Source organism: Budorcas taxicolor, chromosome 15 (genome assembly GCF_023091745.1).
Source record: "Budorcas taxicolor isolate Tak-1 chromosome 15, Takin1.1, whole genome shotgun sequence".
NCBI lineage: Eukaryota > Metazoa > Chordata > Mammalia > Artiodactyla > Bovidae > Budorcas > Budorcas taxicolor.
In genome coordinates, this window is record NC_068924.1 from 16875555 (window position 1) to 16902636 (window position 27082).

Consider the following 27082-nt stretch of genomic DNA (forward strand, 5'->3'; position numbering starts at 1 on the left):
GAGTGCATCATGAGAAACGCTGGACTGGAAGAAACACAAGCTGGAATCAAGATTGCCGGGAGAAATATCAATAACCTCAGATATGCAGATGACACCACCCTTATGGCAGAAAGTAAAGAGGAGCTAAAAAGCCTCTTGATGAAAGTGAAAGAGGAGAGTGAAAAAGTTGGCTTAAAGCTCAACATTCAGAAAACGAAGATCATGGCATCTGGTCCCATCACTTCATGGCAAATAGATGGGGAAACAGTAGAAACAGTGTCAGACTTTATTTTTTTGGTCTCCAAAATCACTGCAGATGGTGACTGCAGCCATGAAATTAAAAGACACTTACTCCTTGGAAGGAAAGTTATGACCAACCTAGATAGTATATTCAAAAGCAGAGACATTACCTTGCCGACTAAGGTCCGTCTAGTCAAGGCTATGGTTTTTCCCGTGGTCATGTATGGATGTGAGAGTTGGACTGTGAAGAAGGCTGAGTGCCGAAGAATTGATGCGTTTGAACTGTGGTGTTGGAGAAGACTCTTGAGAGTCCCTTGGACTGCAAGGAGATCCAACCAGTCCATTCTGAAAGAGATCAACCCTGAGATTTCTTTGGAAGGAATGATGCTGAAGCTGAAGCTCCAGTACTTTAGCCACCTCATGGGAAGAGTTGACTCATTGGAAAAGACACTGATGCTGGGAGAGATTGGAGGCAGGAGGAGAAGGGGATGACCAAGGATGAGATGGCTGGATGGCATCACTGACTGGATGGACGTGAGTCTGAGTGAACTCCGGGAGATGGTGATGGACAGGGAGGCCTGGAGTGCTGTGATTCATGGGGTCGCAAAGAGTCAGACACGACTGAGCGACTGAACTGAAATGAACTGAACTGAACTGAACTCCTTCATCCCGGGTCCATGCCTGCGGAATGAAGAGAGGGGTCTGGGGCCATGCCTCCATTTTGTCAGTAATGCCTAACGCGGCTCTCGACACTTGACTATTTAGCACTGATGGCTGCCAACTGATCAGGGTGGCGTTGGCTGAAAGTTGGCATAGCTGTGACAGTTTCTTAATGTAAGGCAATAATAAGGTTTGCTGCATCAGCTGACTCTTACTTTCATGAACAGTTTCTCTACAGCTTGCAATGCTGTTTGATAGCATTTTACTCACAGTAGATCTTGTTTTAAAAAGACCACTAAAAAGAATCAGCCTGTCTTTTGAAAATTTGAAGTCAGGCAATGACTTCTCCTCTTTAGCTATGAAAGTCCTAGCAGGCATCTTCTTCCAGTAGAAGCCTCTTTCATCTACACTGAAAATCTGTTTTGAGGAACCACCATATTAATTATCTTAGCTAGATCCTTTGGATAACTGTGCAGCTCTTATATAAATCAGCACTTACTGATTCATCTTGCACTTTCATGTTATGGGGATGACTTCTTAGCTTAAACCTCAGGAACAACCTCTGCCAACTTCACACTTCTCTTCTGCGGGTTTCTGACCTGTCTCAGCCTTCACAGAGTCGAAAAGAGTAGGACCTTCCCCTGGACTGGGCTTTGGTTTAAGAGAATGTTGGAACTAGTTTGATCTTCTATCCAGACCACTAAAATTTTCTGTATGTCAGCAATAATGCTGTTTCACTTTTTTTTTTTAATCACTCATGTGTTCTTATAATTTCCTTATAATTTCCTTCAAGAACTTTTCCTTCGCATTCACAACTTAGCTAAATGGCACAAGAAGCCTAGTTTTTTTCCTGCTTTCAACATCCTTTCCTCACTAAGCTTAATCATGTCTAGCTTTTGATTTAAAGTGAGAGACATGTAACTCTTCCTTTCACTTGAACACTTAGAGGCCACAGCAGAGTTATTAATAGACCAAATTTCAATATTGTGTCTCAGGGAATAGTGAGGCTGAGGGAGAGGGACAAGGGAATGGCTGGTTGATGAAAGAATCAAAACACTCACAACATTTATCCAATTAAGTTTACTGTCTTATATGGGCACAGTTTGTGGCTCCTGAAAAATTAAAATAGTAATATCAAAGATGACTGATCAGAGATCACCATGACAAATACATAATAATGAAAAAGTGTAAAATATTGCGAGAATTACCAAAATGTGACACAGTCATGAAGCGAACAACTGTTGGAGAAAATGGTGCTGATAGACTTCCTCAGGGTTTCCACAAAACTTCAATTTGTAAAAATAGTGATATCAGCAAAACACAACAAAGCCAAACACAGTTAAATGAGGCATGTCCGTACGTTTAATCCAACAACTGGCTGAAGAAAATGAACTTTTACAGGAATGGCTCTAGATATGTGTCAGGGGTAAGGGTATATTTCCTAAAGCTGCAATCAATCTTCTCAACAACTGCAATTTCTGGAAAAATATTAATAAGATGGGGGTAGGATGGGGAGACTGCAGGGCAGGGGAATACATAGAAGTTGGTGATAGTGATAATAGCGGTGACAGTGGTGTGGTGTGTGTCTGTGCCTTCATGTAAAGGTGTATGCACTGGATTGTGAACTGTGTGTGACAATGAAAGTGTTAGTTGTTCAGTCAGATCTGATTCTCTGCAACCCTATGGACTGTAGCCTGCCAGGCTCCTCTGTCCATGGAATTCTCCACACAAGAATACTGGAATGGTTTGCATTGCCCTTCTCCCGGGTATTTTCCTGACCCAGGGATCAAACCCAGGTCTCCTGCACTGCAGGCAGATTCTTTGCAGTCAGATACAGTGGTCTGGTCTCCTGCACTACAGGCAGATGCACTGAACTAGCAGGCTTTTATCGAGACCAAGGTGGGGATAAGGTCCACAAGGCCAAAGTCAGAGTATGAATCTGAAAGAATGTGAAACACTCAGGCAAAAATGGAAAAGCACCATCAACAAAAGAAAGAAAGCAACTTCTGAGGTCATGGAAAGTGGGACTCCAGAATCCTGTTACTAGCTCGGCAAATCCTCTAAATCTCACTTGGTGTATAGAGTCCAGCCTCCTCACTGGGCAAGCAGTGAAGAAGAGCTGATTGAATGATAATTCTATACGGGTACGACCTGCATGCTTGTTATGGTAGTTGGAACAAATAATTATTCAAATGGCCTATGTTTTTTATCGACATCATTTCTCTTCCCAATTTTCTTTTCTAAAGTCTCTGCACTTTAAAATTGCTAAAAGAGGGCAATATTTAAACTAAGAATTAAGTGCATGAAGAAACTTGGGGACAAAAATTTCTACAGGTAAAATTTTGCTAAAGAGGCTTTATTCCTCTGACATACCACATATATATTGCAAGATTTTTCAAAACACTTTTTATAAAAATATTATTGAAGAACTGCATGTTTAGCATTACCCAATTTCCTTATAAATCTCTTGCCTTTTTTTTTCCTCATAAATCTCTTCTTTTAATAAGCTAAGTGGCTATCTGTTAAATTTCTCTGATTTATTGGTCTCTTTGGAGAGCTGAAGATATGTCCAGATACTAAGTGATTAAATGTGGATGAAAATGGTACATCACCATAATAATGACAGAAAAAACAATCGTGACTAGGCATACAGAAGACCTCACAGAAATGCATGTTGACAGCTTCTTAAAAGGGCAGGCTCCAGAGCCACATAGAAAACTGCACCATCAAGCTAGTTTTTAGAGGAAAATCTTCCTAGTTCCTCCCATTTGAGGTGCATTCACATTCACTGGCTCAGCAGTTCCACGGGGATCACATACAGCCCGCTCAGAATTCACTGTTTCAAGTAGTAGGAATTTCAGTGAAACTGAATCTTAGATTCTGTTTTCACTTTAGCCACCAAACTATGTGACCCATAAAGGACATTTCAACTTTTCTGAGATGTGCATTCTTCTGCTGTTAATGAAAGGCAATCCTTGCTGAGGATAGTCATCAAGATCCTCTCTTTTAAAACACTTTGATTTAACAGAACATGATGGTGGTGCTACAAAAGATTGTTTAATGTCACAGGTCTTTTTTCTAATTGTTAAAGCGCCACCTGTTGGAAATACTGATATTACATTCTAATACTCTGAAACACATATCAGAAACGTAAGAAATGTTAAGTGCTCATCCACAAAATGGGCTTCCCAGGTGGCTCAGTGGGTAAAGAATCTGCCTGCAGGAGAGCAGGAGACTCGGGTTTGAAACCTGGGTAGGGAAGATTCCCTGGAGAAGGTCATGACAACCCACTCCAGTATTCTTGCCTGGAGAATCCCATAGACAGAGGAGCCTGGCAGGCTACATACAGTCCATTGGGTTGCAAAGAGTCAGACATGACTGAAGTGACTGAGCACAGCACATCCAAAAAAGAGAATCTAAATTCAAAAGGCAAATAATGAAAATGGTACCAGCAAAACACTCTCTTCTGACAGTGTTACCACAGTCCAATTGCACAATTTATTACCACTATATAACACTAAGGATCTAGAAACTCTATTATACTATTCAGCAGGAATTTTTTTTTAATGACATGAATATCTACAAAAAAAATAGAAATATCAATATTGCTTTAATAGACTGAGAAAGAATTTATAGGAGGTTCTCAGCTTAAGAATGTGTTGTGTTTTAAAAGCTTGTGTGTAAGCCAGATATTTGAAAACACATCTTCCACGAAAGTGGCATTATATAAGCTAGTTAAACTGACAGTCTTCACAACTTACTTAAACCAGGATGCACAGCCTTGTGTGTGTGTGTGTGAAGTCACTTCGGCTATGTCCAATTCTTTGCGACCCCATGGACTGTAGACCACCAGGCTCCTCTGTCCATGGAATTCTCTAGGCAAGAATACTGGAGTGGGTTGCCATGCCTTCCTCCAGGGGATCCTCCCAACCCAGGGATCAAACCCGTGTCTCTTGAGGCTCCTGTACTGCAGGCAATTCTTTACCGAAGCCCCTCCTTATATGCACAGCCTTGCAGTATTATTATATAGTTTTTGAATGTCATTCATAGCATTGCTTCTTTGGAACCCTGAATTCTGAATTTTAATGTGAGATGCCTAGACTGGAACTCCTCTGCCCCTTTCCAAAGGCAGCAAGCAAGGAGGAACACCAGGATTAAGGGCAACAGGTAAAAAAAGAGCAGGGTAGGATAATTTACTCCCTACAGACATCAAGAGCCTCTTGATAAGGGTGAAAGAGGAGAGTGAAAAACCTGGCTTAAAACTAAATATTCAAAAAACTAAGATCACGGCATCCAGACCCATCACGTCATGGCAAATAGATGGGGAAAAAGTGAAAATAGTGGCAGATTTTATTTTCTTGGGCTCAAAAATCACTACGGATGGTGACTGCAGCCATGAAATTAAGACACCTGCTTCTTGGAAGAAAAGCTATGACAAATGTAAGACAGTGCATTAAAACAGAGATACCATTTTGCTGACAAAGGTCCATATAGTCAAAGCTATGGTTTTCCAGTAGTTGTGTACGGATATGAGAGTTGAACTGTAAAGAAGGCTGAGCACTGAAGAATTGATGCTTTCAAATTATGATGCTGGAAAAGACTCTCATCCCTTAGACTGCAAGGAGATCAAACCAGTCAATCCTAAAGGAAATCAACTCTGAATACTCATTGGAAAGACTGATGCTGAAGCTCCAATACTTTGGCCACCTGATGTGAAGAGCTGACTCTTTGGAAAAGATGGGAAAGGTTGAGGACAGGAGAAGATGATGTCAACCTCGAATGAGATGGGTGGGTGGTATCACCAACTCAGTGAACATGAGTTTGAGCAAACTTCAGGAGATATGGAAGGACCAGGAAGCCTGGTGTGCTGCAGTCCATGGGGTCACACAAAGAGTTGGATGCAACTTAGCAACTGAACAACAGACATGTATCTGCATAAAAGGCCTTACTTTAGATCAGACTCTCCTTAAATGTTCTGAACTGGGACCAAAGACAAAGTTCACTAATCTCACTTCACTCAAGAAGTGAGATGACCAAGGACTAGAAAGATGATAAAAAGCTGTTGACATGGAAGAGCTCAACCTGTGGTGAAAAGGGACAAGTAAATGACAAGCACCTCAATTCACTAAGTGTTATAAGGAAGATGTGAATAAGCAAGGGCCCCTGGGAACATAAAGCAGGGGGAGACCCAGCCTGGACAGCCTAAAAAAGGCTTCATAGTAGCACAGATTCATTTGAGCTCAGACTCAGAATACTGGATACTGAGTATCCAGTGGGATACTGACACCTGAGATTCTCCGTCTGTCTGTCTCTGTCTGTTTACCTGCTTAGTCATGTCCAACTCTTTGCAATCCCATGGACGGTAGCCTGCCACGCTCCTCCATTCACGGGGTTTTCCAGGTAACTGGAAACCCACTGGAGTGGGTTGCCATTTCCTGCTCCAAGGGATCTTCCCAAACCCAGAGAGGGAACCCAAGCCTCTTGTGTCTCCTGTGTAGCAGGTGGATTCTTTACTGCTTGAGCCATCAGGGCTACTTCACCACTATCCCTATAGATACAGGTTTATTGTTAATCAAGGTTCTTTAAAGAAATAATCAGTGTATTAATCAAACTGGAAGTCTTCTCCAAAGAGTCAAACATTTTAACATAACCTTTTTCCACTCACTGACAGTTGTTAATGGTAAAGAGTGAAAACCAAACATCAGTTTTAACTGGCTGCAGGAAATGAAAGATTATTTCACTTTAAAAAGTTTTCTTTAAAAATTCATTAAGGTAATTCAAAAGTTTTAAATGTTTATCCCAGCAAATAACTTGGGAGCTTGCTCTGATTTCCCCTCCATTCTGACATAGCCCCCAATAGATAAGGCTGCCCCACCTTAAGAAGACATGACTCTAAAAAGTTGTATATGAGGAAATCTTGAATATATTGTCATTTAAAATCCACAAGGGGAATTAGGCAATCAAAGAAACCACACAGTAAATATATTTCCATGAAATCAAAATCTTTTAATAGTACGAATTTACCCTCAGTTTCATTATTATATTTTTCACCCCCAAAAGTTCACATACAGAGCTTTTACAAAGTGGTATTCTGGCAGCTGATATCATAATGATGCTGCATATTAACACTCTGCATTGAAGAGGTATCATAAAAATCGCATGGCACATTATTTGCTAAGAAGTAGCATAGGTACAGTTGGGAGAAGGTTCCTAGCTTTACTGTACTCTACTTGACGGCTTCTATGGTACTCACAGTTGCATCTCGGGATTTCTCAAGTGCTGCCCCACCCATTTTCCCTTTCCTAAAAGGCCACAAGGCTTGTGGACAATAATTGGCTCAGCAAGACAAAACACAGATGCCTCCAAATGAGAAAACCTACTCCCAACCACCCTGGGCTGCCCCTTCTCCTGACTACCTAGCCCATTCTGGACAGCCTGAGTCTGGCTCACACCCAGGTATCTGCCCAATCCTGCTTTCCCACTTGTGCTTCTAACAACCCAGGGTGCGCCCCATACCTTGTCTCCCTAACACTAACAGGTATTTGGCCTGAAACATACAGAAACACAATCCTAGCCTCGGCTTCTGCTCTATTTTGGCATTTCCACTTTTGATACACGATTTTAATAATCCTTTTAAAATCCAACTGGATCAAACCCCAATGCTATGGAGTGTTCACTCTGATAAGTTTTCAAGTAGCCCAAGCAGTAGGCTCTGCTTTATCCAGGTGACAGCTCCCAGCTCCCCAGGAAACCTCAGGGGCACGTGCATGCCTTCTTCTCCAGCTACAAGACTGCAGAGTGGGTCTCCTGCAGGTTCTCCTCAAGCTTCAATCCCAGGTTGTCAATTCCAATGCTGGTGACTGGTGGTACACTGCTTTCAGCTGGCTCTGCTGTGCGTGTCGGGGTGGAGCAGTACAGGATGAACCCTATCATGATGACGGTGAAGGACAGGATGTAGAGTCCTGAAAACTAGGAGGAGAGGATCGGCTAAGATAGTGGTCTCTCACACATCTTTGCTGCTGCCTTCTGTCCACTGAGTTTGGAGAGTTACCTTCTCATAACCTTTTTATCTGAAAGTTGTCCAAGGAGATATTAAGGACCCAAACTGTCCCAAGTATATGTGATATCTGCCAATATTACCCAGCCCATCAGTCAACTGGGTAAAACATCTTAGATCTCTAGGAAATGGACTCTTGCCTTTCTCTGCAATAATACAGCAACATCCCACCTCACAACTAGTCCCACGTACTTAGTGGAGAGACTAAAAGGAAAGACCCAGATTTAGACCCTAGACAACAACACATAACAATCGCGTGAAACAATAAGAAAACAGAAAGGGTTGGAGAAGGAAAAGAAAAATAAAATGAAAGAGAAGAAAAAGTGAGACACATTCTCAAGGGTAGAAGGAGAAACGAAATAGGTTTTGAAATGAGTATTATATAGATTGCTGGTCCCCTCCAGCTGTGGGCTTCTACGGGTCACCATTGGTTTCAACATGTTAATGTTTCATAGATGCTCAATTAGTTCTTAACCTTAAACTTTTAGAACCCTGGAAGAGCCAGTTTAGTTCAGTTCAGTTGCTCAGTCGTGTCCGACTCTTTGCAACCCCATGAATCACAGCACACGAGGCTTCCCTGGCCATCACCAACTCCCGGAGTTCACTCAAACTCATGTCCATTGAGTCGGTGATGTCATCCAGCCATCTCATCCTCTGTCATCCCCTTCTCCTCCTGGCCCCAATCCCTTCCAGCATCAGAGTCTTTTCCAGTGAGTCAACTCTTCGCATGAGGTGGCTAAAGTATTGGAGTTTCAGCTTCAGCATCAGTCCTTCCAATGAATATTCATGACTGATCCCCTTTAGCATGGACTGGTTAGATCTCCTTGCAGTCCAAGGGACTCTCAGGAGTCTTCTCCAACACCACAGCTCAAAAGCATCAATTCACCTGTGCTCAGCTTTCTTCACAGTCCAACTCTCACATCCATGCATGACCACTGGAAAAACTGTAGCCTTGACTAGACGGAACTTTGTTGGCAAAGTAATGTCTCTGCTTTTGAATATGCTGTCTAGGTTGGTCATAACTGTTCTTCCAAGGAGTAAGCGTCTTTTAATTTCATGGCTACAGTCACCATCTGCAGTGATTTTGGAGCCCCCCAAAATAAAAGTCTGACACTGTTTCCACATCTAATAGCCAGAGCCCTCCCCAAAGCTAGAAGACCTCCAATGGATTCAGTGATGATGCAACACCAGTGATAATTTCAAGCAGAGCAGGAGCCAAACTAATTTCCATAGGTTTCATTCTTGGATCCAATCTTAGCACAGCACCCAGCACATAGCTAGTATTGAACAAATGTTTTTTTTCTGAGGGGTGAGCAGTGGTTTGGGTGGGGGGAGGTGATTCAGAGAAGATTAAGGGGGAGTTAAAGCTATTTCAGTTGAGTTCAGTCGCTCAGTATGTCCAGCTTTGTGACACCATGAATCACAGCACTCCCTGTCCATCACCATCTCCCAGAGTTCACTCAAACTCAAGTCTATTGAGTCGGTGATGCCATCCAGCCATCTCATCCTCTGTTGTCCCCTTCTCCTCCTGCCCCCAATCCCTCCCGGCATTACAGTCTTTTCCAATGAGTCAACTCTTCGCATGAGGTGGCCAAAGTACCGCAGTTTCAGTTTTAGCATCATTCCTTCCAAAGAACACCCAAGGCTGATCTCCTTCAGAATGGACTGGTTGGATCTCCTTGCAGTCCAAGGGACTCTCAAGAGTCTTCTCCAACACTACAGCTCAAAAGCATCAATTCTTCGGTGCTCAGCTTTCTTCACAGTCCAACTCTCTCATCCATGCATGACCACAGGAAAAACCATAGCCTTGACTAGACGGACCTTTGTTCACCAAGTAATGTCTCTGCTTTTCAATATGCTATCTAGGTTGGTCATAACTTTCCTTCCAAGGAGTAAGCGTCTTTTAATTTCATGGCTGCAGCCACCATCTGCAGTGATTTTGGAGCCCAAGAAAACAAAGTCTGACACTGTTTCCACTGTTTCCCCATCTATTTGCCATGAAGTGATGGGACCAGATGCCATGATCTTCATTTTCTGAATGTTGAGCTTTAAGCCAACTTTTTCACTCTCCTCTTTCACTTTCATCAAGAGACTTTTTAGTTCCTCTTTACTTTCTGCCGTAAGATTGGTGTCATCTGCATATCTGAGGTTATTCATATTTCTCCCAGCAATCTTGATTCCAGCTTTTGCTTCTTCCAGCCCAGCGTTTCTCATGATGTATTCTGCATATAAGTTACACAAGCAGGGTGACAATATACAGCCTTGACGTACTCCTTTTCCTATTTGGAACCAGTCTGTTTTTCCATGTCCTGTTCTAACTGTTGCTTCCTGACCTGCATACAGGTTTCTCAAGAGTCAAGTCAGGTGGTCTGGTATTCCCATCTCTTTCAGAATTTTCCACAGTGTATTTTGATCCACATAGTCAAAGGCTTTGGCATAGTCAATAAAGCAGAAATAGATGTTTTTCTGGAACTCTCTTGCTTTCTCCATGATCCAGTGGATGTTGGCAATGTGATCTCGGGTTCCTCTGCCTTTTCTGAAACCAGCTTGAACATTTGGAAGGTCACGGTTCACGTATTGCTGAAGCCTGGTTTGGAGAATTTTGAGCATTACTTTACTAGCATGTGAGATGAGTGCAATTATGCGGTAGTTTGAGCATTCTTTGGCATTGCCTTTCTTTGGAATTGGAATGAAAACTGACCTTTTCCAGTTCTGTGGCCACTGCTGAGTTTTCCAAATTTGCTGGCATATTGAGTGCAGCACTTTCACAGCATCATCTTTCAGGATTTGAAATAGCTCCACTGGAATTCCATCACCTCCACTAGCGTTGTTCATAGTGATGCTTTCTAAGGCCCACTTGACTTCACATTCCAGGATGTCTGGCTCTAGGTGAGTGATCATACCATCGTGATTATCTTGGTTGTGAAGCTCTTTTTTGTACAGTTCTTCTGTGTGTTCTTGCCACCTCTTCTTAATATCTTCTGCTTCTGTTAAGTCCATAACATTTCTGTCCTTTATCAAGCCTATCTTTGCATGAAACTTTCCCTTGGTATCTCTAATTTTCTGAAGAGATCTCTGGTCTTTCCCATTCTGTTCTTTTCCTCTCTTTCTTTGCACTGATTGCTGAGGAAGGCTCTCCTATCTCTCCTTACTATTCTTTGGAACTCTGAATTCAGATGCTTATATCTTTCCTTTTCATCATTGCTTTTCGCTTCTCTTCTTTTCACAACTATTTGTAAGGCCTCCCAGAAAGCCATTTTGCTTTTTTGCATTTCTTTTCCATGGGGATTATCTTGATCCCTGTCTCCTGTACAATGTCATGAACCTCAGTCCATAGTTCATCAGGCACTCAATCTATCAGATCTAGTCCCTTAAATCTATTTCTCCCTTCCACTGTATAATCATAAGGGATTTGATTTAGGTCATACTTGAATGGTCTTGTGGTTTTCCCTACTTTCTTCAATTTAAGTCTGAATTTGGCAATAAGGAATTCATGATCTGAGCCACAGTCAGCTCCCGGTCTTGTTTTTGCTGACTGTATAGAGCTTCTCCATCCTTGGCTGCAAAGAATATAATCAATCTGATTTAATCAATCTGATTTTGGTGTTGACCATCTGGTGATGTCCATGTGTAGAGTCTTCTCTTGTGTTGTTGGAAGAGGGTGTTTGCTGTGACCAGTGCATTCTCTTGGCAAAATTCTATTAGCCTTTGCCCTGCTTCATTCCGTATTCCTTGGCCAAATTTGCCTGTTACTCCAGGTGTTTCTTGACTTCCTACTTTTGCATTCCAGTCCCCTATAATGAAAAAGACATCTTTTTTTGGTGTTAGTTCTAAAAGGTCTTGGAGGTCTTCATAGAACCGTTCAACTTCAGCTTCTTCAGTGTTACTGGTTGGGTCATAGAATGTGATACTGAATGGTTTGCCTTGGAAACGAACAGAGATCATTCTGTTGTCGTTTTTGAGATTGCATCCAAGAACTGCATTTCGGACTCTTTTGTTGACCATGATGGCTACTCCATTTCTTCTAAGGGATTCCTGCCCGCAGTAGTAGATATAATGGTCATCTGAGTTAAATTCACCCATTCCAGTCCATTTAGTTTGCTGATTCCTAGAATGTCTAAAGCTATTTACAATACTCTAAACTTTTGAAGTCGGTATCATAAAAGTCAATTGTGCTCTCCCATAGAATGTTCGTTTTTAACTGTGAGGAAACCTAAGTAACTTATTCAAAACATGTTCTGCTTGATTTGGAGGTTTTAAATGTTTATAAGAAAAAAAGTCTTGTTCCTCTTAAGAAGTATTAGGTGCCTGGTCATGTCCGACTCTTTGCAACCCCATGGATTGTAGCCCACCAGGCTCCTCTGTCCATGGAATTCTCCAGGGAAGAATACTAGACTGGGTAGCCATTCCCTTCTCCGGGGGATCTTCCTGATTCATGGATCGAACCCAGGTCTCCCACATTGCAGGCAGATTCTTTACCATCTGAGCCTCCAGGTGATTAAACGGAGGCACCTTTATTAGAAGAGAGAGACTGAGGGAGTGAGATAATAAGTCTCCTGAATTAAAGGCTCTTACCTTTTTTTAATTCTACCCTTTGTGTCTGGATCTACACAGGAAGTTTCTGTGGCTACTCTGTTTGGTGAGTATTTACTAAAGATCAATCCGGGGAGGGGGTGGAGTCTGACACCAATGAAGGTAGAAATTTTTAACATCTTCTTCAACTGTTTCAAAATATTAGAGCCCAGGTTATCTTAGATGCTACACTTTTTTAAACTGGTGATATATTGAGTTATGATTCTTTACTTAAAATTTTCTTCTAAAATCCTAGGTATCTTCTTTATGTTCTGTATGATTTCCAACCTCTGTAATTTACTCTGAAGATCACAGCAGACCTCTTTCCTTTACAAGTCTTGAAATAGCCTTTCACCAAAAAGAATAAAATCTGATTAGAGTTTAAAAGTGAGCTGCTAGACATGCAGGGACAAAGACACACGAAGCAAAAGAACTGTAAAGGAATTATCACTTGCATGTTCCATTTTGAAAACAATAGTGTAAATCATTTGGGCAAAAAAGACACACAAAAAGGCTTTTTCTCATTAAAGTTAATAGCAATTAAAGAGCAAATACTACATTTAGGGAGCTTATAATAGGTAGCGACAAGTGTATTTTCACTTTGAAGCTTTTATTTCTTTAAGCTTACTTCCTCCTTGGACAATATTTTATTTATGAGGGAAAAGTACATGTTAAACTACTAATGCTATCTCAATATGTTTAGTTTTAAGAAAAGCACACGTGAGCCAGGCCACAAGTTATACTGCAGAGCTTTCAAGCTTTCTCTGGTAGCCATCAGCTGGCCTTGAACTGCAGAATAAAATCACCACGGTCCTCTAGTGGTGGCCACGTGAAAAGCAGTAACACCAGCACGGAACAGCTAACACTTGAAAGGCTTGCTTTGTACCCCTTAATGATTTTTATCACAGGAAAGAACCTAAGCCTATCAAGATCACTGTTCTGATTCACTCTGACATCTGTCACTTTTTAATGATGCCACCAAAAAGCTATAAATACTTCTTCAGGCTTGGTTCGTGAATACCACAACCAGTAGGTTTTTTGCAAAGATAACAGCTAATTTCTACGATGTAATTTTGAAAAGCAAAAACGGTTTATGCTTCTTAAGCAGAAATTTCTGGGAATACACTGAACTAGGCATTCTGAGTTCACGGTCAATTCCTGGGAATAGTGTCAATCAACACCGTGTAATTTCCACCCAGATCTAAAACTTTATAAGGATAAAGAAATACAGTTGCTATACCCAGCTAAAAGTAACATTACCAAGCAACAGCTGACATTCTATTTGTTCAAATGATTGTAATAGCAGGCAGGTTAACAAGCTTTATACTATGGAAAGATAGATTTCTAAGGCAGTAAGAAATTCTTGCTAAGGAGATGAGAAGGTTTTATTTTGGGATCTAAAATTTTAAAGAAACCCACTACTTCTTTTACACCAAACAAATGTTCTTATTTGAACAAGATCTATTTGCTCACCTTATAGCCAAACAGAAAGAGTCCAAAGAAAAGACTGTAGAGGTCAGCTGTCAGGATGCCCAGGTTGACAGAAGTAGCACTGGTGACTTTCATCACCAGTGGCATGAAGCTATACAGGCAAAACATACAGAGGGCAAATGCTACAAATAGCAGGGCTGTGGGGGGAAAAATGGAATATCTAATGTTAAAGGAAGAAATCAAAAGATAAAGGATAAAACTTGCCTGATGTAAAATTCCCTGATCCTTTAACATACTGTCCACAAAGTCCCTTGTTAACAGTAAGCATTACAAATGAGACATACAAAGTTCTCATGTGATGTAGATGAAGAACTACAACAGAGTGTTAGATGATCAAGGCCATAGAATCTTGCTTATGGTGTAAGCTAACAGCTCTTCTCACTCCATGCTATCCACACCTGCCCAGTGAGGTGCCAATGATAAAAGACATCATGGTTGGACACAATTTGTGTGGTTGAATTCAGAATAAAGTATTCTTAGGGTATCAAAGACAGTTGTTAGAGTCTTATCTTTTGTTCATCCTATAAGAGAGCTAGTCATGTGGGTGCTGACTACTTAGTCTCTGCTTCACAACCACTTCACCAACCTCATTCAACACATACACAGTACACACACAGGAAATCTAAGTTATTTACTTGAATGAAATCATTCAAGCATGGTAAATGAGTTGCAATTCAATGACACTTCATGCACTACTTTTTTCCATCCATAAGGTTCAAATCTTTCCTGACTGTCCCACTACTGCTGTCTTCTGTTGTTTATCTGTGCAGATGCTTAAGACTATCAGATGAGAGAAGCAATCAAGATGGTAGTGACTACACACCATCAGATTATTTAAGTTAATACTTCACTGATTATACCAAGCAGGCAATCTTTACAAGAAGTCTGAGGACATGAAATATAGATCTAGTTGAAAGCTAGTGTGACCAAAGGTCAGTCTTATTCAGAATTCCTAGTAAAGAAAGGTTATTCTTGAAGGTAAAGATTAAGGATTAACTTTTATGGGGGTTCATTTACAAGTTCTCAGAGAAAACTTGACATAAACCACTATAGTTTTCTGTGTACTAAATTACTCTGTGATTTTATATAAAAATGCCTAAATAGTATTATTAAAATATTTCTTGGTGTGTATCAGGGGAAAGACTAAAAATAATTATTATATATATATATACATACATACCAATTTTCCAGTCCCAGTGAATGCTGGCAATATCCTTATATTCCACAATCAATCTGTGATTAAAGCAAGAGGTCACAGAGACATCTTTATATAAATTTTCACTGTTTTATAAACAAGTAAGTTCCTTCAAGCTTTAAGTACTTCACTTTAAGTGCTTCAGCTTTTAAGGTAATGAATTATGTTGACTTTTGGTTTTCATAAAATATTTTTAAAAACTATCTTTAATTAATGACAAAGAATTAAACTCAAAGGAGTCCATAAACACATGTTTGACACCCCTAGAAGCACTGTTTAGTGGTAGTCAGCTACAGGAGGGAAACATGATATTATGAATAGGAAGTTAATATTTTCTAGGAATAACTGAAAAAGAAAGTCTTCACTGGTAATACAAAGTCTAATGATATTATAAGCAGGAATCTTAAGCATCAAACATGTGTTAAAAAAATGAGGCATAATTACTGACATTTTAACAATCTTCGAATAGATATTTAGCAAGCTACCGATTTTGAATATGAATTTAGGCCAAGTAAACAATGAATGTTAGTAGCTGGAAACTAATCATCTATGACATATTTGCTGATTTTGTTTTTAAGGATATGTTTAGAATCTTACAGCTGTATGCCACTGATAATTGTTCCAAATAAGCCCACCATTCCTAAAAACTCCCGTCTGCTCAGCTTCTTCACGATGTATTCTTCACACACGTTAGAAACAGCATAGAGGGAAGCTCCAAGAAGAACCAAGATGTCACCAATCAGTACATTATTACCTATAGAGAGATAAGCCATAAAAAGGGATACATTGTCAGTAGGGAAAACTCTCCAGCTTGCTTCCAGAAGTATATCTGACTCATAATCATCTAAATAAGATTTTACAGGAGAAGAAACCCTGATTTTTAAAAGTTTAAAGACTCTTACTCTTCTCACTTTCTGGCACAATTCTGCTTTCATTTTTCTTATTTTGGATCTTCAGGAAACTAACAGATTGGAAGATGGTGGTGTATACCACAATGTAAGGCCCCAGAAAATGATTCTATGACATGGGAAATTAATGGAATTTATTAATGGGAATTCACTGAAAACTACAGGGAAGCAAGGTAATTTTCTCAATCAAAGGAGACACTGAAGTCGCTTGCAGATTGGGGAAATTCATAGACCTTATTTAGATTTTATACTATAAACTATCTCAACCTTGACATAAAGAATATCAAAATGTTCTCATCTACAGAGTAGCTGAAATAGAGGTCATTTAGTGTACACAAAGTCTCCTTTTTGATGGCAACAAAACCTACAGTAGGGTTTCCAGCAACTAATCTAAATGTATGGGCTAAAAGAAGATTATTGCAAATATATAAAGTTCTTTCTCAGGACACAAAACAAACTAGTGTGACAAAAAGCAAGGACTCGGGCAGGTAGGAACATAGAATGCTTTGTTGAAGTGGTCATAGTACCAGAAGCAAGCAAATCTAAAAATAAAAATTTTAAGATAGGTAATCAGGACATGTTCTCTGCCTTTTACTTTATCTTTGCAAAATAAAAGTGAAGACATAAGCAAAATGTCTTCTGTGACTAAACCAGAAACAAGTAACACAGTCTCACCTGTATTTTCTTCCCTCCCTGCTAATATGTCTGCACCAACCATAGTTCCTACACCCAAAAGACAGACAGCCACAGCAATGAAGTGGATCACTCTGTATCTTGCATAAAGAATAAACCACGAAAGAGCCATCAACACAGGAATCCCAAAGCAATCCAAAAGCTGCATGAAAGGAGAAATAAATAACTTAAAACATCTCTCATTAATGAAAAGATGACCAAGTAATAACAGAAATTGGTGTTTATTGAGCATTTATTATTGCCAGCCCTGTACTAAATGCTTTATCTGGATGAACTCATTTAATCCTCACAAGAACTCTATGAAACTGGAACTTCAACCTCCAATTTACCCATGAGGAAACCAAAGGCACAGAGAGCTTAAATGAGTTGCCCAAAATTACACAGTTAAAAGTTTGGGAGTCAGTTGATGAACCCAGGAATTCTGCCCAACAGCCTATACAATGTATTTCTACACTCTCACTTGTGTTTACCCTTAAGTCCAGTAGACATGTACCCATTCAGTCAATAAATATTTAAGTATGTGATATGTGGGAGACACTAATGGAGGAGGTGGAATGTAGAGAATAAAAAAGGTACCAAGTGGAGTATTTAGAACACTAGACAGAGAAAAATAGCATAACCAATGTTTAATTGCAGTTGGGCTTAAGAACTACAAAAAGAACAGGTTATTATGAGAAAGCAAACAGACACCATCTCCCTGACAAAGTGTCCAACCCCACCATATAAGACAGATACTTGCTCACAGCAAATACTCTCGCTCATCTTCATCATATACTCCTCCACCACCTGTTGATTCTGGGTCCAGAAAATACTTGCTACACCCCTGATATTGCCAGTCTGAAAGGCAGGGGGATTAAGAGTGCCAAAATTATAGTAAATCCAAAATCTTTGCAAGATAAAGTAAAAAGAGATTTCATTCATTCACTTCTCAAAGGCACACATTTGTAGAGTGCATTCAAGGATAAAATACATTCCTTTTACTAATAATGTTCCTGATGTTTCTATTTGATTGCTCATCCTGTATCTATTTAGTCTTGGACAAGGCAGGCCCTAAATCTCAGCAGTTTGTTTGATCCTATCCACAGTTGTTTACTGATTGCCTTTCATTGCAATGTCAAGTATAGGAATGGGCACTTTGCCTTCTGTTATTTATTCCATCTATAGAACTCTAATCTCTTAAGTGCTTTATTGAGCCTGCCTGAATAACAAACCATTAAACAATGCAAATGATAATAGCTTGTCCTGGAAGACACCAAAAGAATCTAGCCATAGTGAAGTAATAAAATCAAAACTATGGTCCTTAAACAAAAAAAGTAGACAAAAATCTCTCTAAAAACTATCAGAGAAGACTCCCTATCCTCAAATTGTATCTTAAAATCAAACTTAAACCTGCTCTATTTTTAACCATTTTTGGTGGGCAATGACTGGCCATACAAGAGAGGCACCTACATCTTGGTGAGAGCTCCCAAGGCCTCAGGCTCCAGCCCTGCCATTGACCAGCTGTGTGATCTCCAGCTAGTCAACTCGAGTCAAAATCTAAAATCAAGAATTCAGACCAAATGATCTCAAGGTACCTGGCCACTCTAAAGTTCCATGACTTCTAATCTGGTATCTATCACAGTCAGTCATTTATCTAAACGGAATCTTTTCAAAATGTATTCCTGGTGACAGATGCCTTCTGCTTGATGCTTTTAGTTCTAAGAGCCATCTATTTAATGTTTAAAAATTATTGGCTAGATTTCTGATTTTAAAAAATAGATATGCAACAAGCAACAAAGGTTTACTGTGTGGCATGGGGAACTATAGTCAATACCTTGTAATAACCTATAATGGAAAATAATTTCAAAAATAACATGTGTGTATAACTAAATCACACACACACAAAAATTCTACTTTTTGAAATTAAGCAATGTTTATCTTTTTGCCACATTTTCTAAATGGCCTATGGACATCTAATAACAACATATGAGATACAAAATTTTAAATATATTTGTGTAGGATATGATTAATATAAATTAATTAAATATAAATCTATTATATTTAAATTATTAATGATATCATTCAAGATGCTCCTATTCTTATTTATTCTGCACTTGATAAAATATTCTCAGAGAAATGTTAATATGTCTCACTGCTACTGCTAAGTCGCTTCAGTCATGTCTGACTCTGTGCGACCCCATAGACGCCAGCCCACAAGGCTCCCCCGTCCCTGGGATTCTCCAGGCAAGAACACTGGAGTGGGTTGCCATTTCCTTCTCCAATGCGTGAAAGTGAAAAGTGAAAGTCAAGACACTCAGTCGTATCTGACTTCTTAGTGACCCCATGGACTGCAGCCTACAAGGCTCCTCCATCCATGGGATTTTCCAGGCAAGAGTACTGGAGTGGGTTGCCATTGTCTCACTATGATTATATATTTTTTCTTTTCCTTTATATTTCTTCTGATTTTTCCTTTATATATCTTTGTTTCTTTGTTGATAAGGTATCTAATGGTTTATGATGTCTATCTTCTTTGTGAATTGCTCCTTTTATCATTAAAAATATTCATCTTTGCTTTAAAAAAATTATTATATAGACACAAGAAGTAAGAACCTGGAATGAGGGGGAAGGATGGATATAAACATGAATCAGACTTTGTTAGTGATACAATGGAGTATACTCTATAGAGAAGAAAATGAAATTGAATTAGGCCTTTGAGAAGGGGCTTTGAAAAGGATGCATTCTAGAAATAATATAGCAAAATGAGAGAAGCTGGTTGTGGGTAGGGAATGTGTAGATATGGCAAGTGAAATGAGAAGTAACATGAGTAGAAACCTAGGCCAGCAATGTCAACGTCATGACACATCATGAACCACTACATTAGTATTTACAATTACAGAATCCTTGAAGGAATCCTTAAGAAAGAGGTTCAAAGACCATCCAATTTGAACTTCCACCCTCTCAGGGGGAATTCCCTGGTGATCCAGTGGTTAGGACTCTGTGCTTCCACTGCAGGGGGCACTGGATCCATACCTGGTTGGTAAACTAAGATCCTGCATGTTGTATGTCCATAAAGAAACAAACAAGCAAACTTCCACCCTTTCGGATTAACCAGACTAGAGGTTTACTCAAGGAGATAATCCGATTGAAGAATTCCAGTGACAGGCACTCTTCACTGCTGGAAGGAGGTTTAGTTGTTAGATGCACTTGTTATAATATGGCTTCCTAGGACCATAAGTACTTAATTTTTGACAACCAAATGCTTAGGTTTTTCTAAGAGGCTAGGATGAAAGAAATTGTTTGAGATTAGTTTAAGGCATGAATTTTAGTCACAAAACTTCAGTGTAAGTATTTTGCTTAGCTCTGTTTAGACCTGTACCAATTCAAAACTTCTAAACATCATCTGTCACAGATCAAAATTTCTGGAAATTATAATCAAGCAATTAAACTGTGTGTGAGATCATGAAGGTAGATGTGACTAGAAAAATGCCATTTTCTGTATTTGTTGTTGTTTAGTCACTAGGTTGTGTCTGACTCTGCGACTCCATGGAACGCAGCATGCCAGGCTTTCCTGTTCTTCACTATTTCCCAGAGTTTGCTCAAACTCATGTTCATTGAGTTGGTGATGCCTCCAACCATCTCATCCTCTGTCACCCCCTTCTTCTCCTGCACTCAATCTTTCCCAGCATCAGGGTCTTTTCCAATGAGTCGGCTCTTTTATATAGAGTACATTTTCTATATACTTACACTCTTATTATTCATTGCTAAAAGTACACTTAATACTATTTGTGATGAATGCATCTTCTAGGTCACTCCTGGTTTTAATTTCTATGAAATTCTGAGTTTTTCATGTGCCTCTTATGATGTCTGTCTTATAAAAGATTTCCTATCTTTCCCACCAGGCTCCTCTGTCCATGGGATTTTCCAGGCGAGAATACTGGAGTGGGTTGTCATTTCCTTCTACAGGGGATCTTCCCGACCCAGGGATGAAACCCGCGTCTTCTGCTTGACAGGCAGATTCTTTTTACCACTGAGCCACCTGGGAAGCCCAGAGGACAATGCTTAGCACAGTATTAAACGGCATTCTGGTAATAATAGCATTTAATGCATATTCACATCAGAAAAATACCGAGTTTTCACTAATCATTAATCTTTCTCTTTAAATCTTCAATTTTTCCATGTTCCTTAAATTTGGAGATAAGACTATCTCTGTTTTATAAGAAAAAGTAAAGCAACAGGAATTCTCTGGTGGTCCAGTGGTAGAGACTCTGTGCTTTCACTGCTGAGAGCACAGGTCCAATCTCTCCTTGGTTGGGGAAGTAAGATTCTGCAAGTTATACAGCACAAACAAACAAAAAAAAAAGATGTATCAAAAGTCATAAATTCAGGGACCTCCTTGGTGGTCCAGCGGCTAAGACTCTGCGATTCCAATGCAGGGAGCTCAGGTTTGATCCCTGGTAAAGAACATAAATACCACATGCCGCAACAAATTTTTTTTTAAGTCATAAATTCAGTAAACTGTGAAGTCTAAACCCGACATGGGAATCTATTTTACTTTCATCTCCATTTACAACACATTTTATTGTTAGCAATAAGGAGTCAGTGTTATGATACATTCCACAGTTTGCTAACGTTAAGACAACTCTTTTCTTTTTTTAGGGTGTGTCACATAGCTTGCTGGATCTTGGTTCCCCGACCAGGGATCAAACTCGGCCACAGCAGTGAAAGCCCAGAATCCTAACCACTAAGGCCACCAGGGAACTCCCTAATGTTAAGACAACTTAATCAGTCGTCCTCAACTCCACCAAGTTGAAAAGTACCGCTATGTAGGAACATTTTTCTTTCAATCTAATGAGACTAAACCTAGAAAAGGAATAGATATAAGTTTTACTTTAGGCTACCACCTCTACCCAAAATGTCTAATGCCCTATTAGACAACAGACAACAAAAAGACAACAACCTATTAGTTGTCTTAGATATCTGCTTTACTTGTAAGACTCCAATTTATCTGGGACACAATAGTATATTCACTTTATATGCCATTTAAGCAACACACAGAACAGAACTCTTGCCAACATCACAGCATCGACTGCCAACTAAATATTTATGTTTGTTTGGTAGCAACTGTTCTATTCATCTATAGCATTAGCAATTTGGGAACAGATTAACTTGTATATGTTTTCACTAATTCCAGGAAGCCTTTCTCATTAGCACACGTGCTCCACTGGAAAACAGACAGCATGTACTGTTTTTAGTTTTTTTCTGAGTGAACAGGTTCTTAAGCAAATTAGGTGAGCACATATGAGTTCAGATTCCTTTCTTAAAGCTATAAAATCCAAACTGGTCAGAGGACTCCTTCTTACCTGGACACTGGTTAGAGTTGTGTACTGGTATGCTCTGACAATCAGGTAATTAGCCTCTACATCTGCTAGTCCAAGCAGGATGTACTTCCACCATTTCTTTTTCAAGATGTACAAAAGATTATCACTACCTGGTTGAAAGAAATCTAGATTAGGACATGTTACTTGAAAATTATTCCATGCATGTTAATTTAGAGATAAAGACCCAAAGCTAGTGTTTGTGCTGGGCTGTGCTTGGTCGCTCAGTTGTGTCTGACTCTCTGCGACGCTATAGACTGTAGCCCACCAGGCTTCTCTGTCCATGGGGATTCTCCAGACAAGAATACTGGAGTGGATTGTCATGCCCTCCTCCAGGAAATCTTCCCAACCCAGGGACGGAACCCAGGTCTCCTGCATTACAGGCACATACTTTACCACCATGTACATTGAACATGGTCCCTCCTAATGTCCATTACTCATAACTCAAACTCCTGCAACAGCTCAGCAGAGTTGGTCAGATTTTCTTCTAGTATGAGGCGCAAGCTAAGATGTCATCATAGACCCAGTGCTCAATGAAAACACCAAAGATAAAGGAAGTAAGAGTGGTTAAATTCATTGAATTCCTTTTTCTTTCCTACTGCAACAGAAATATAACATCCAGATCATCTTATGAAATGAAATGTTTTCTTATAACTTTATCAAACAGACCAAAACTCTGTTTGTGGTCATTATTTTGGAAAATATCTGCTTTCAACAGAAAATTAAGCCAGTGGTAAGTTTGGAAAAACAGCCTAGTGACATCATTGAAGAAACACCTTTTATCCCTTAAATTCTATTTATTCAAGTTAACTGTGAATAATTTCTTTGGAGAATCTAGCATTACAAGGAGATATAGAGTTGGCATATATGCAAGAAGGCTTTATGGGTAAGATAACCTGCAAAGAAATAAAGGCAGAGAGAATCATAGTCAAATTCTGTTATTGTTCAGTTACTCAGTTGTGTCTGACTCTTCACAACCCCATGGACAGCAGCACACCAGGCTTCCCTGTCCTTCACTATCTCCCAGAGTTTGCTCAAACTCATGTCCATTGAGTCGATGAGGCCATCCAACCATCTCATCCTCTGTTCCCCACTTCTCCTCCTACCCTCAATCTTTCCTAGCATCAGGGTCTTTACCACTGAGTCGGCTCTTTGCATCATGTGGCCAAAGTACTGGAGCTTCAGCTTCAGCATCAGTCCTTCCAATGAATATTCAGGACTGATTTCTTTTAGGATGGACTGGTTGGATCTCCCTGCAGTCCAAGGAACTCTCAAGAATCTTCTCCAACACCACAGTTCAAAAGCATCAATTCTTCAGTGCTCAGCTTTCTTTATGGTCCAACTCTCACATCCATACATGACTACTGGAAAAACCATAGCTTTGACTATACGAACCTTTGTCAGCAAAGTAATGTCTCTGCTTTTTAATATGCTGTCTAGGTTGGTCATAGCTTTTCTACCAAGGAGCAAGTGTCTTTTAATTTCATGGCTGCAGTCACCATCCACAATAATTATCATTAAATCCCAACTAGCAGGAATATCCTAAAAACACAGTCTTCCTAACATGAGATAGCATGGAAGGCATCTATTAATGATAACCATCCCTTAGGGGACTTCACTTATTTATTTGCGTATCATTTTTTTAGTGGTAAAGAATCTACTAGCAATGCAGGAGATGGAGGCTCAATCTCTGGGTCAGGAAGAACCCCTGGAGAAGGAAATGGCAAACCACTCCAATATTCTTGCCTGAGAAATCCCATGGACAGAGGAGCCTGGTGGTCTAAAGTCCATGGGGTCACAAAGTCAGACACGACTTAGCAACTAAACACAATAATAGCCATCCCTTAGAGGGACTTCACTGATACATTTACAAATCACACTGACTTCCTAAAGGCCAGTTCTTACAGAGAGGAGCAAATTCTGAGGCTATTAACCACGACATACCAGTTCTATTTCCAACTTGTACAGCTCTTGCCAAATTTGGTGCTTTCCCCTTAGGATAGTTCCCCCTTCTCATAATTGGCTTCCACTTTCTTTCAAAAGTAAGTTATTTATCCTGACATATAGGAATACCATTGATGTATTAATGTTCATATTAAAACCACCACACTGGTAATTTTATCATATGCTTTAAATGTGATGAAAATGGTAGCATTGCACCCTCCCAGTCTGGGTTATCCACTGTCTTTAAACTCTTGAAATCAATCTTGTGATAAGATGTTAATTCCTTGTTTTGTTTCACTCACATTTACAGGCAGTGGTGCTCTACTTAGCATTCTCCACTTAGCTGGAAATATATATTTTGGAAAGTGAGGTTCTTGACTTTTTAAGTGTTTTTAACACTGTCTCTTAAATTTATCAACCACAGGGGAGGAAAAAAGGTGTAACTTATAATGGCATTTACACTTTTTTTTTTTTACAAATCCTGTGTTACAGTTTGATGCTACTCATTTTAATCACTCTAGTCACTAACTTCATAGAATTCAGAGGTGTCAAACCTTTCTAGTGACTGTTATAAAAACAGCAGTAGTTTCCAGTTCTTGGTTTTGGTTTGGGCTCATGTTTTATTTTTTGAATGTATAGAGCCAAAATTTTTATGAAGATAATTTGTTAAAAAGGTAATTTGACATACCTGATTGAAATGCCAGCATCACTGTATAAATTAGAAACAGCAAGCAGTAGTTGATAAAGCTCTGTAGCATGGGAGTATTCACTTTATATCTTTCTGCCAAATACTGGCTGGTGATGGCTGTCCCACATATACACAAGGATAACATCTGACCTAAGGCAATTGTTTTCAAAATATTCCTAGAAAATAAAGGAGAAAATAAGAGTAACTGGTAAATAATTTATGTAGTTCACATGCACACACACACATGCACACACACACTTTAGGGCTAAACAAAAAGGAAAATGCTAATAATTCCAGGTGGCTCTTTATTTCATTTTATCACTTACTTCATATGCACAAAAAGTGTTGGATTTTCAACAACTACAATTTTATTCTCTTTTATATTTCTAATTTCTCCCACAAAAATACATATCCCCCTAGTTCACTAGAGATCATCTTGGTTACTTAGTAGCAGTGGCCACAGGACTAGAAAAGGTCAGTTTTCATTCCAATCCCAAAGAAAGGCAATGCCAAGCAATGATCAAACTATTGCACAATTGCACTCATCTCACACGCTAGAAAAGTAATGCTCAAAATTCTCCAAGCCAGGCTTCAGCAGTACGTGAACCGTGAACTTCCAGATGATCAAGCTGGTTTTAGAAAAGGCAGAGGAACCAGAGATTAAATTGCCAACATCTGCTGGATCATCGAAACAGCAAGAGAGTTCCAGAAAACATCTATCTCTGCTTTATTGACTATGCCAAAGCCTTTGACTGTGTGGATCACAATAAACTGTGGAAAATTCTGAAAGAGATGGAAATACCAGACCACCTGACCTGCCTCTTGAGAAATGTGTATGCAGGTCAGGAAGCAACAGTTAGAACTGGACATGGAACAACAGACTGGTTCTAAATAGGAAAAGGAGTACGTCAAGGCTGTATTTTGTCACCCTGCTTATGTAACTTATATGCAGAGTACATCATGAGAAACGCTGGGCTGGAAGAAGCACAAGCTAGAATCAAGACTGCTGGGAAAAAGATCAATAACCTCAGATATGCAGATGACACCACCCTTATGGCAGAAAGTGAAGAAGAACCAAAGAGCCTCTTGATGAAAGTGAAAGAGGAGAGTGAAAAAGATGGCTTAAAACTCAACATTCAGAAAACTAAGGTCATGGCATCTAGTCGGGCAAACAGTGGAAACAGCGACAGACTTTATATTTTTGAGCTCCAAAATCACTGCAGATGGTGATTGCAGCCATGAAATTTAAAGATGCTTGCTCCTTGGAAGGAAAGTTATGACCAACCTAGACAGCATATTAAAAAGCAGAGACAATATTGTGTCAACAAAGGTCTGTCTAGTCAAGGCTATGGTTTTTCCAGTTGTCATGTATGGATGTGAGAATTGGACTATAAAGGAGGCTGAGTGCCAAAGAATTGATGCTTTTGAACCGTGGTGTTGGAGAAGACTCTTGAGAGTCCCTTGGACTACTAGGAGATCCAACCAGTCCATCCTAAAGGAGATCAGTCCTGAATATTCATTGGAAGGACTGATGCTGAAGCTGAAGCTCCAGTACTTTGGCCACATGATGCAAAGAGCCAACTCACTGGAAAAGACCCTGATGCTAGAAAAGATTGAGGGCAGGAGGAGGAGGGGATGACAGAGGATGAGATGGTTGGATGACATTACCGACTCAATGGACATGAGTTTGGGTAAACTCTGGGAGTTGGTGATGGACAGGGAGGCCTGGCGTGCTGTGGTTCATGGCATCGCAAAGAGTCAGACACGACTGAGCAACTGAACTGAACTGAACTGATTACTTAGCTATGTCATATATTATTTGAATTGTGTCTGTGTGATTTTTTAAAACTCAACTTTAACTCTAGTTTTAAAGTTTATCTGTTTATTAAATGTTTAACATTTTCTTATCCTTTCATTCTCCCAGAGACTTGGTTTCTTCAATTAGAAGCAGAGACTTTCAGTGTTACCTACATGTTAGAAATCACAGAGCTTTTAAAAATGTTAATACCCCAGGTTGCACCCCAGACCAATTATACTATCACCTCGAGGGGTGGGTCCAGGCATCAGTGATGTTCAGAGTAATCCCCAAAGCTGCCAAGACTGTGAATCACCACTTCAGAAACGGGTACTTTGAATCCAGAGTAGAAAAAGATCTAGAGCCTACCCGTCTTCATTTTAAAAGAGAATACCTTAGCAACCAACTGAAAACTGCAGAAAGCAAACCACACAAACCACTTTTTTTTTTGTTACAGAAAGCAATCTTATAACAGTGGTACAAGTGAAAAAGGGCTGAGAGAGCAC

At 39.7% G+C, this 27082-nt stretch overlaps 1 protein-coding gene across 1 annotated transcript in view; it reads right to left on the reverse strand.

Annotated features, from left to right (window-relative positions):
* Window positions 1-7662: 7662 nt before the first annotated feature.
* The window catches only part of SLC35F2 (solute carrier family 35 member F2), a 65226-nt gene continuing 45806 nt past the window's right edge, over window positions 7663-27082 (reverse strand). Inside the window, exons 2-8 of the mRNA XM_052653198.1 lie at window positions 24782-24957; window positions 22135-22262; window positions 16778-16937; window positions 15792-15948; window positions 15180-15232; window positions 13982-14136; window positions 7663-7848 (exon numbers count right to left, since the gene is read on the reverse strand). Of these exons, the coding sequence (XP_052509158.1) occupies window positions 7663-7848; window positions 13982-14136; window positions 15180-15232; window positions 15792-15948; window positions 16778-16937; window positions 22135-22262; window positions 24782-24957 (1015 nt within the window). The remainder of the gene's footprint in view (window positions 7849-13981; window positions 14137-15179; window positions 15233-15791; window positions 15949-16777; window positions 16938-22134; window positions 22263-24781; window positions 24958-27082) is intronic.